The sequence below is a fragment of the Callospermophilus lateralis genome, chromosome 14 (genome assembly GCF_048772815.1).
Source record: "Callospermophilus lateralis isolate mCalLat2 chromosome 14, mCalLat2.hap1, whole genome shotgun sequence".
In the NCBI taxonomy this organism is placed as follows: domain Eukaryota; kingdom Metazoa; phylum Chordata; class Mammalia; order Rodentia; family Sciuridae; genus Callospermophilus; species Callospermophilus lateralis.
In genome coordinates, this window is record NC_135318.1 from 28,166,377 (window position 1) to 28,178,787 (window position 12,411).

Genomic DNA, 12,411 nt, shown 5'->3' on the forward strand with positions numbered 1-12,411 from the left:
AGACAGAACACATTAACAATCACTATTTCTTTGTATGATAAACATTGTGGAGAAAAGCTTAAGTGGTAATGTTAAAAATAGATCAAATTCAGGATGCACGTGTATGTACATTTTTATATAAAACAAATATGTATTGCATATGTATTTCCATATATTATATATTATACACACATGTCTTTATGTGTATTTTTCAGCAAAGGGTAAATATTTTGGATATTTTGGATATAGCATATTTATAGATTCTGAACTTAGGGGTCTTCTTGTTTCTTGATTTCTCAAAAAAAGAAATTCTTATCACTGATTTGGCTTCGCTTGTATCATTGGAGACTCAGCCTGAGATGAAACCGTTTAATTGTGTTATCACCAGAGGGTGCAATTTTGAATTGGTTTTTCAAGGAACAGCGGGGCTACTAGGATAGGGAAACTGATAATGGGCTTAGGATCAAGGCCTTGGGTAATAATCTGTTAAATTTGACCCCATTGTCTATTGCCCTGTCAGATAAAGTGACCCTGTCAGTCATTGTGAAACTCTTGCCAGGACAAGGCACAAAGGTCTTTTGGATAGCCTGTTTCAGTTTGCTAGAGCTGCTGTAACAAAATAACTGCAACTGTGTGACTCAGAACAACAAAAATCTATTCTCTCTCAGTTCAGAAGGCTACAAGTTCAAAATCAAGGTCTCAGCAAGGTTGGTTCTTTAGAGAGCCATGAATGATAAATCTGTCCCATGACTATCTTCTAGCTTCTAGTGGTTTACTGGAAATCTTTGGAATTCTTTGGTTCCTAGATGTATCATTTCAGTCTCTACCTTCCTCTTCCCATAATGTCCTTCCTGTGTGCACGTCTATCTCCCAATTTCCCTCTGTATAATGATACCAGTCATACTAGATCAAGGGCCCAACTCTACTTCAGTATGACTTCATCTTAACTAATCACCTCTACTGTGAGCCTATGTCTGAATCAGGTCACATGCTGAGAACTTGGTGGTTAGGACTTCAACACATAAATTGGACCAAGGGAACAAAGTTGAATCCATAATACAATGAGAATGTTCAAGGTCTGCTCATAGGGAGTCTACAAGGTAGAATTGGGCACAGGATGAGATGGAGGTCGCACCACTGAGAGGGGAAGAGAAATTTCAGCATGACAGAATGCATACTGAACTGGAAATCAGAGTGAGGGTACAGGTTTGAGTCCTGGCTCCAACATGACCTTGCTAATAATGTTGGCAAGCCACCCTTCCTATCAAGCCTCCTGTTTCTTCTTCTATAAATCATATAGTTGAGGGGCTGGGGTTGTAGCTCAGTGGCAGAGTGCTTGCTTGCACATGTGAGGCACTGGGTTTGATCCTCAGCACCACATGAAAATAGATAAAGATATTGTGTCCATATCAAAAAAGATCTTTAAAAAATGAAAAAATAGATAAATTATATAGTTGAGCTGTTAATTATCCAGCTCTATATAAAATGGCTGCCCGGGAGCTGGTTCAGCTTTGTCAAGATTGCTTGACCTAGGTAGGCCACACTCTCCTGGAGCCAAAGAGAAGGATACTCCTTATCCTCAGTGGCACCATTCTGTTTCCTGTCAGATGGTTGTGAGAAGCCCTGAAGAAGTTTCTTGGTACTTGACTAGGAGCCCTACCCCAACCATAGCAGTTGTCCTCAGCTGGGCAAGGTCCAGGGACCAACCATCCCACTCTACCTCCACAATCATCTTATGTGCCTGACTTGCTTTAGCAAATAAGAGAACACTCATCTTGGAAGCACGAGGCCCTTCATTCCCACCTTGCTCTTTTGAGAAGCTACCTTACTTCTTAGACTATCACAGGTCAGTAGATTCCTAACATAGGAGTGGGGGCTGGGCAAGGGGTTGGGAATAGGAAGAATTTAGTGAAACAAAACAAACCAACCTTAGAGTTATGCCATGTTCCCCAGCATCACAGAACAAAGAAAGGGAGACCTGATTATCCTTTGTCCTCAGCCCTTTTTGGACTATTGCCGCAGTCTGTTTAAACAACAAGCATGTGGCTTAGGGACCGTGCCTGCCTTAGGTTGTCCAATAGTACATATGGTCCTTACCCGTTATCAGATGAGCTGACCTCAAGGCGTCAGCCTCCTGTCTTAGGTTGGTACCATTGCAATTGGATCTTACCCATCACTGACTACCGGTCCAGTACACAGCCACACCTGTGGAGAGATCTTTGTACCAGCGGGGGGGGGGGGGGTGAGGTTCTTTGCCTCACCTCTGTTGGCCCCCAAATTTTAGCTGAACGATCATGACAAGCAGAAGGGAGGAAGATACACCAAGCCATTGACAGCTCCTTTTGGAAAAATTGTACCACCGATGACATCATCAGCAAAAATACCCCAACACTACCACAAGTCTCTGCACCAACAGATAGTTCACAATGCATATAAGTGATACATAGTCCAGGCAAGTTCTGCAAGCAGTTCAGTGATGGCTATTGCAGAAGCTGTAGATTGGTTTCTCTATTGCCACTGAGACAATAAAAATTACTTGGAAATCAGAAAGACCAGTATGGGTTCCTCAGTGGCCCCTGACTAAAGAAAAGATACAAGCAGCCCATGATCTGGTCAAACAACAATTAGCGGAAGGACATATACAACCTTCTGTATCTCCCCATAATACTCCCATTTTTGTCATCAAAAAGAAATCTGGTAAATGGAGATTATTGCAAGATTTAAGAGCCATTAATAATGAGATGGTTATTATGGGACCTGCTCAATCGGGGATTCCTCAATTGTCTGCTTTGCCAAAAACTTGGTATGTTTTAGTTATAGATATTAAAGATTGTTTTTTTTCAATTCCAATTCATCCTGAGGATAGTCCATGTTTTGCATTTACTGTCCCTGCACTGAATCATGAAGGTCCTGATCAGAGATATGAATGGAAAGTACTCCCTCAAGGGATGGCTAACAGCCCAACTATGTGTCAAATTTATGTTAACAAAGTAATCCAGCCACTTAGAAATCAAAATCCTGAACTACAAATATTTCACTATATGGATGATGTATCATTAGCACACAAAGCTAAAAACACATTGCTAGAATGTTATGCCACACTTACAAACTTATTAAAAAATTATAATCTAGAGATATCAATAGATAAAGTACAATTAAATTTTCCAATTAATTATTTAGGAGTTCCATTATCCTCAACCATGGTCCGTCCACCAAAAATTCAAATACGAGTAGATCAACTCAAATCACTTAACGACTTTCAAAAGTTATTAGGAGACATAAATTGGATAAGGCCTTATCTAGGTATACCAACAGGAGTTGGGACCTTTATTTGATATCCTAAAAGGTCCATCAGATCCAAATTCACCCCGAATGTTAATGCCTGAAGCAAGAAAGGCATTAAAAATCATTGAAACATATATGGAAAATATGCATTTGGATAGAATTGATATGTTTGCCTTTATTATTTATTGTACTACCAACAAAAAATATTCCTACAGCAGTATTTTGGCAAGAAGTTCCATTATTATGGATACATTTATCTTATTCTCCTAACACTATTCTTACTAGGTATCCTGAGGCTGTAGGACAATTAATACTCAAAGGAATAAAAGCAGCAAAGGGAGTGTTTGGAATTTCTCCCAATAAAATTATTACTCCATATACTATGAATCAAATTGATGAGTTAGCTAATGAGTTAAATACTTGGGCAATAATCATGTGCAAGTCTCATGTTTCATTTGATAACCACTTACCATCTAATCCTTTATTGTCTTTTTGGTCATTGCATCCTGTAATTTTTCCAAAAATGACAAGAAAAACACCTATCATGAATGCCGCAGTCTGGCTGGGCACAATTCAGGAGCCACTTGTCAAAAGAAACTAACTTTATTTTTAGAACCACATACGGCAAACAAAACCGCTCCTCAGGAAAAACCCTCAGAGCCCAACTGCCACCACCGGCTTCCCACAAGCCTCTCTCCCAACCACCAGCCTCTCCACCTCCCACAATCCTCCTGCTCTTGAGGCCGATTGGCTGGGTCGCGTGGGTGGAGCCAAAAAAAGTCCCCCAATGAGCAGCTCCGTGGTCTGAAAGGGCAGGGAAACAGCCCAATGAGCATCACCGCAGAGGAGCCAATCAGCTAGATGTTGCTGGGGCTGCTGTGAGCCAATCATCAGCTGGCAGTCTGAAAGTTTGCTGGGGCCCCTTCAGCTGTGGCTCTCAACAGACTATACTTCTGCAAATCTCATTCATATAGGAGTGCTCATTCATATAGCAGGAAATCAATGTAGGAAAAGGAGACTCCTGTACTTCAACACAATAAGGCATGTGTGAAAAACCCACAGTCAACAGCATATTAGAAAGTAAAAGCCCAAAACTTCCCCTCTAAAATCAAGAATAGGACAAGATGCCCCACTCTTACCACTTCCATTCAACATAGTACTAAGTCTTTTCCAGAATAATTGAACAAGAAATAAAAATAAAAGTTATTATCCAATTTGGAAAGGGAAACGCCAAATTGTCTCTGTGTACATATAACATAACAACATATAAAGGAAATCTTGAAGACCAAACCAAAAGCTATTAGAACTAATTCAGCAAAGTTACACGATACAGAATCAACACACACACAAAAATAAGTAGTGCCTCTAAATACAAACAATAATGTATCTTTAAAAAAAAATTCATTTACAATATCATCAAGCAAAAAAATAATCTTCAGAATAAATTTAACTCTGAAAGTAAAAGATCTGTACATCAAAAACTGCACAACGTTAATGAAAAAAATGAAAAGGACACAAATTAATAGAAAGATAACCCATGTTCATGGATTAGAAGACTCAATGTTGTTAAAATGTCCATATTATCCTAAGTAATCTACAGATTTGATAAAAATCTCTATAAAAATTCCAATGGTATTTTTCCCAGGAATAGAAAAAAATCCTCAAACTTGTTGAAACCACAAAAGATCTCAAATAAACAAAGCAATTCTGAACAAAAAGAACAAAACTGAAGGCATCACAATGCCTGATTTCAAAATACACTTTAAATCTATACAAATTAAAACAGCATGGTACTGGCAATTAAAAAAAAAAAAAAAAAGACATCTAAACCAGTGGAACAGAATAGACAGCCCAGAAATAAATTTATGCATTTCTATTCAATTGATTTTTAACAAGGATGCCAAGAACACACTAGGAAAAGAATTTCCCTTGAATAAACAGTGTTAGGAAAATAAGACACTCAAAAGAATGAAATTAGATTCTCATATTAATTTATCTCTAAGAATTTTTTAATTTCCTTCTTGATGTCATATTAAAAAAAAATCAAAACTGACTAAAGACTTAAATATAAGGCCTAAAACTATAAAACTACTAAAAGCAAAGTAAAAAATCTTTTAGATATTTCTGTACAGTGATTTTTTTAACATGACCCTAAAAGAAAAGGCAATAAAAGTAAAACTAACATATGGGATCACATAAACTAAAAAAGTTTCTGCATAACAAAGGAAACAGTCAACAGAGGGTAAAGACGACCTGTGGAATAGGAGAAAATATTTTTAAAACATACACCTGAGAAAGGTTTATTATCCCAAATATGAAGGATTTCACACTCTCATACAATTTAGCAGAAAACAACCTAATTTTAAAAGTAGGCAAAGGCCCTGAATAGACATTTCTCAAAAGAAGATATATGAATGGTCAACAGATAAATGAAAAAGAGTTTAATATCCAATTAAATTAAAGATAGAACTACTATAAAACCCAACAATCCTACTTCTGAATATACATCCGAAAGAAGCAAAATCTATGTGTTGAAAGTATATCTGCACTTCTTTATCACTGCATCATTATTCATGATAGCCAAGATATGGAATCAACAGTCCATTGATGGATGAATATATAAATAAAATGTTATGTACATATAAAATGGAATATTATTCAGCCTTAAAAAATAAGGAAATACTGCCTCCTGATCACCCTATTTAATCTTCCTACAGCCTGTGTCTGATTTGTGACATGAATGAAATTGGAGACATTATACTAAGTGAAATAAGTCAGACACAGAAAGACAAGTACCATATGATCTCACATACAGAATCTAAAAAAATCAAACTCATAGAAAAAGAGTAGAACGCTAGTTGTCAGGGCCCAGGAGAATGGAGAAATGGCGAAGTGTTTGTAAATTATGAGGCCAAAACATTAAGGAGTCTAAGGTACATCATGGTGACCAGAGTGTATAATACTGTATTGTCGACTTGAAGTTAGCTAAGAAAGCAGATCTGAAATGTTCTCACCACACACACAAAAGTATGTATGTGAAGTGATGGAGAGGTTAATCAGCTTGCTTTAATCATGTCACAAGATATATGTGTGTCAAAACATCAGGCAGTATACCACAACTTTTTGTCAATTACACCTTAATAAAGCTGGGGAGGAAATGATAAATAACTCCATTGATAAAAAAAAAAAAAAAAAAAAGGCAACTCCTGCTCACAGATTTCTCTAAGTCCTCCAAGGTCTGCATCCTGGGCAACTCCCTCCTCAGCCCACTGGTCAGGGCCGTTTCCTTGAGTCCCTCATGACTTCCACCTCTGGTAGGTACTATGACTGCTTCTCTGACCCTGATCCTCACACCTCCATCTCATTCTCCAGGATAGGTGTGCTCCTCTCCCTAAAGTCATGTCTGATCACCACTCTCTTGACTTAAACTCCTGAGAGTTTTGCCTTGGTCTTTAGGATGCAGTCCAGGTTTCTGGCTCTTACTGTCCATCCCCTGCTCTCGTCTCTCACTAACCCCTCCCTGGCACTGAACTCCTAATCTCCCTGGGGCTGCATCATTCTCATCTTATAGGCCTTTGAACACGCTGTTCCCTTTTCAGGAATGCTTCTCCTCCACTCCTACATCCCCACATCCTCACAAGACTCTGGTCCTCCAAGAAGATTCCCTCGGCCCCATTATGTGGGGCCATCTTCCTAGGCGCTTCCTCGACCTCTATGTTCTCATCACAGCTACGCTGTATTTGCCTTGTTATTAGCCTGACCCTCCAAACACTGTAAACCCATTGAGGACAGGAGCTGTGTCTCACTGTAGTATCTCCAGTGCTCCACACATATCGTAGGTACAAAATAAGTTTTGCTCCACAAATGATTGCTCTTAGCCATGCTAGATTTTCAAGGTATCAGAGCCATCCAATGATCCCCCTCCCCAAATTGTTAAATTAACAACAGTTATAAGCATGTTTGTTTTACATGTCTTTAAATGCACCACAGAAATTTTAGACTGTTCGCTATTCATTGTCTTTGAAGTCCCATGTAAAATCAATGTGTAAGCTTACCAGGAGCAAGTGGAATAGAGACTAAGGCTGTTGTTAGCAAACTTGAGTTCTAGTTACAACTTCTGGCCCCAGATAACTACAGATTTAGGGAAAGTGTTAACCTTGACTTTAGTTTACTTTCCATAAAATAAAGAGATGATCTCTAAAGCTTCTCCTGGGTTTAATATTCTGGATAAATTTATGTTTTATGTGGGTATAGAAAATAAACTGTCATATCTTTGTTTTGATTTATTTGATACTAAATGTTCCAATAAGTACATAATCCCAAATTAAGGTATTAGGGAAGCTTTTAACTGTTTTAAAAAGATCTGCTTTACAAATCAGTTTTCAAGAAAACATTGTGGACACTACCTGTATTAGTATATTGAGGAGTTTAAAAAATATCCAATAAGAAGTTTCTGGGCTAGAAGGAGACATTTCTGTAAAAGTCTATGTACTTAAGTATTCAGTAAGTACTTATCTATTTGATTATTGGTTAGATGTTCTGGCACTTCATGTCTTTCCTTGAAAGTGGATTATAATTTATTACTGACAGGAAAACTAAAAATAATAAGCACAGATTAATCATACCAATAACTTTAGAAAGCACTTTTCATTATTTTAAGCCTATATAATTTCAATATAAGCAAATATAAACATAATTTAACAATGTTGCCTGTTTTTAATGATAAAAGAAATGTTCTATATAAACTATATATTTAATTTGTAAAGAATATAATATAAGAAGAAAATATAAAAATAGAAACCCTAATCCCACCATTGTTAACATTTTGGTATACTTGTTCCAGTTACTTCTCTGCATATATTTTAACTTTGTCAGAATTATTCTTAAGATTAGAGTGGAACACTTCACAGATAATTTAATGTTCTTCTACACATCATTTGTAATAAATGCTTAGGATTTCCCTGTTGTTGGGGCATTTCCAACATTTCATTATTTCCAGATTGCCATTAGAAATGCTATAATGAGTACTTTTTACATAAATCTTTGTCTATATCAATGATTGTAACTTGGGATATATTCCTAGGAGGGTTATTTTCTCAGTTAAAGAATATGAAAATTAAGACTCTTGAAACCTTTTATCAAATTGCTTTCCAGAATGGCTCCACCTGCTTAGATTTCATGAACAGCACACAAAATTCACTAACCCCAAATCCCTGCCAAGATTAAGTTTAATCTTGTGTTCCATATTTACTGATATGATACAGGAAAACATTCCCTAAGACATTTTGTTTCAGCTTGCATTTTTTATCATTAATGAGATTGAACATTGTTTCAAGTTTATTCATTTGTATTTCTCCACTTACAAATTATGTGATCATTTTTTTACATTGATTTAAAAACAGTTGCACCTAATATAACCGTCCTTACTATACAAAAGAGAGATGGGGGGAGTAGTAGAAAATCTTTATTACAAAAAGTACTATTAATATTTAATTTCCTTGAAATTTTAAGCATTACTAAAGAAAACTGAGAATTTTTTAGGTTATTTAAAACTGGAACACGAGATTTTAAAAAATGGAGAAGCATTGGTGCAGAGCTGGTAAATCATGTTTGCCTTGGAACTTTGGATTCTGGAATTAATTTCCACAAGGTTTGTAGACACAAATGGCCAGATAATTAACTACTCTTACAAACGGGGCTGACTTGCAGAACCATCTGCCACCACGCTCATGGAAGTGGGCACCATCCGTCTTGGGGCTCTGCCAGGCTTCCTAGGAAAACAAATACAAGACGGATGTTTCTCTCACCCAAGTTCAACATGCAATTCACTATATCCAGTGTAGCAAGAGAAGTCTTGCTGATGATAAATGAAGATTTGCTCCAAAGCACAAGCACATTTGCAGGCCTTATTGACCAGCCCTCTCTTGGAGGAGTGGTTTCTGGGGAGCTTTAATTAACAAGCACATAAACTGAGGGGACAGCCCGTGTGTACCAATGACAATTGTGACTTTATTAGCCACTACTGTTAAACTTAACCAGCCATGCATGCCCGGAGGGTCTGGGTGACCAAACAAATGATGGGGTGGTCTTGCTGAAATATTATCGTTCTAGTGATACCAGAGATTATAAACCACTTGTCAAAGCCACAAGGCCCAGAAGGACAGTATTTGGTTTTCTCTGAGAACTTATATTCAAATTTATTATTTCACTTGCTTAATTTTTTTTATATATTTATTTGGTGCTTGTTTAAAAAATATTCTAGATATTTATTTTTGCACATAAAATAAAAATATGGTCTTTATACAGAATTAAACGGTGCAGAAACTACTATAAAAAGGACATTCACACCCAACCAAACCGCAGAAGTAAATAACACCTAAAAAACGTCCGCCTTCCTCCTTCTTGGCTAGACTTCTGATGCCCACTCAGTTCTCTTTCATGGTACTGTTCTTGTAGCACATGGTACATCAACTGTCCACAATACAACTAGAGCTCATAGACAAAACGGGATCATTTGGTGGCTGCATCATTTACACAGATTAGCTAGTGTCTTAGTCTGTTCAGGTTGCTGTAACGAACTGTCATCGATTGAGTGGCTTATGAAAACAGAAATTTCCTTCTCAAAATTCTGCAGGTTGAGAAAGCCAAGTTAAGGCACTAGCAGATTCAGTGTTTGGTGAAGGCCAGTTTCCTGGCATGGACAGACACATTCTCATCATGTTTCTTACGTGATAGAAGAGACAAGAAATTGTCCTGGAGCCTCCTTGGATTTGTTGTTTTGTTCTTTTTTTTTTTTTTTTTTTTTTTTTTTGTGGTGCTGGAGATTGAAACCAGGCCCTTGTGCATGCTAGGCAAGTGCTCTATCCCTGAGATGCATCCCCAGCCCTAGAACCTTTTTTATGAGAACACTCATTCCATTCATAACACCTCCATCTTCATGACCCAGTCACCTTCCAAAGACTCCACTGTCTAACGCCATCCCTGTGGGATTTAGGATGTCAACATATGAATTTTGAAGGACACAAACTTTCATTCTATAGCAGCTAGATAATTAAAATCTAAGCGCAAGTTTTTTCTTAAACACTTGGTGACATTACCATCTTTTCCTTCAAAACTGGCTGCCAATTTGAGATCCCTTATGTCCCTTTATGCCAAAATTGAGCATCAGTGTTCTGTTAAAAAGCAACTTACAGGCTAGGAAGTCAAGTGCCTATTTTGATTCTTCTATTTTCCCACATTCATCTTGAGTTCCAACTTGAAAGAGTCCCAACTCAGAAAGTGAGTTTCTCTGAAATGTAGCTAAAACGGAGGTAAGTTAAAGCAGAGCCATCCTGGGTGGTGAGGTGGAGGAATGCCAAGAGAGAAAGAAAGAGAAGAGAACTGACCAGCATTCTGGAACAGCGATGCTTTCTGTCTACAGTTAGAATCGGTGCAGCAATGACAAAATGAGCATGTTCACACACTGTGAATACAAAATTGCCATGAGAAATGGCTGCAATACGTATCAAAATTTTAGGTGAGCATGAATCTCACATAGGAAATTCTACTTGGAAATTAATATTAAGGAAATAATAATAAATCTGTGCAAAACTAAAGTTACTTTTATTAAATGAAAATTGGCTAAATGATGCTACATCCATATAGTGCAATACTTTGCAAGCAGTTAAAATTACTGTGGGAAGAAAATTTAATGACAAGAAAAAATGTGGATAAATATCCTGAAGTTGAAATAAGTTATAAATATTAAAAATAGTATGAGTATGATCAAATGTATATTAGAAAGTATCCTTATGAATATATAGATATAGATATAGATATGAGGGGAGAGAAAGTCTGAAAATACATACTTTGGAGTTCTATACTAGTTTTTGTGCCTTTTACATTTTTCTGCAAGGAGTGTATATTATTTTTGTAATAAGAATAAAAGCAGTCAACATTATTTTTAAAACTACAAGGCACAAGTTCATCTTATATGCTTGAAAAGAAACCAGGAATCTGACCTTAAAGTTAAAAAGTTGAAGAATTCCCCCCTACTTCACCTATTGCTGTACTTCCTGAAGGAGATCAGGGCCCCAGTGCTATCTGAGCTCTCTCCTATATTTCAGGAATTCACAGAACCAGGGCTTCTAGAGCAGATGACCAGGGGGCCATCAGGTGACTTCTCAGACTTTGTGTCTAGTCTCCCCTCTTCTCCCAACCTCTTTCTCCTCTTTTTTCTTTCCCAGACAGCCTGTCTCCTGAGGCTTCTTACATCTCTCCTCCATTCAACCTTACCTCAGTTACTTACAGGCACACACACATACAAACACACATTTGTGTGGACACACAAACACATACATGCACACTGCATGTGTAGTCTGGAAACTGGTCATTTGGAAATCCGCTGTGGAACAGAGCAAAAGATAACAAGAAGGGTACAAGTGCTTCTACCCCTATCCTTTATTCCTGGGACCAGGCAAATTAGGAGACTTCTCCACACCCACATTCCCTCCTTTGAAAATGGAGACTGTAGAACTGGGATAGTGAAATTTAAAGGCATCAAAACACAGGACAAGTATCCAGGAGGCATTTTTTGAAAAGACCTTTTCAGCAGGGGCTAAGAAAAGTACACAAACTATGTATCTCATTTCCCCAATCTTAATATATGGGGAAATAGTTCCATCAATGAGAATGCTTTGTGCATTATCCAAGCAAATGTAAGAACCAAAAGAGAATAAACATTCAGGTGAAATAATATTAATTAGATTTTGAAACATTTTTATTTTCTTCACATAGTTTTGCTGGTGACTGGAATACATTCCAATAAAGAAATGACTAAGAAGATTAAAAGGCCCAAGTTCAGTAAGTAAAATCATCATTCCTCACTGGTATGAGGCATCTATCTGTCTCGCATGTGGAGGGTTGTTACACTTGCTTTAGAGAATGTGGAAGGTGATTTTTGTTTTGGTTCTGTTTGGCTTTTGCTCTCCATCTCAGGTTGCTTTGCATTCAGACTGAACAATGATGAGTCTTATTCATCATGTACCCTGTTCCAAAGGGCATTTGACATGAGACCTTATTTTAAAGTAACAGGAATGTAGTTTCACTGACCATAAAATTTTAAAATGCGCACCAGGCAACACCATGGTTCTATGGTGAAGCTGGACT

The 12,411-nt window shown here is 37.4% G+C and overlaps 1 protein-coding gene across 1 annotated transcript in view; it reads left to right on the forward strand.

The window, feature by feature from the left end:
- The window catches only part of Vit (vitrin), a 108,333-nt gene that overhangs the window by 23,385 nt on the left and 72,537 nt on the right, over window positions 1-12,411 (forward strand). The window contains exon 3 of the mRNA XM_077105187.1: window positions 12,040-12,105. Coding sequence (XP_076961302.1) covers window positions 12,040-12,105 — 66 coding nt within the window. The remainder of the gene's footprint in view (window positions 1-12,039; window positions 12,106-12,411) is intronic.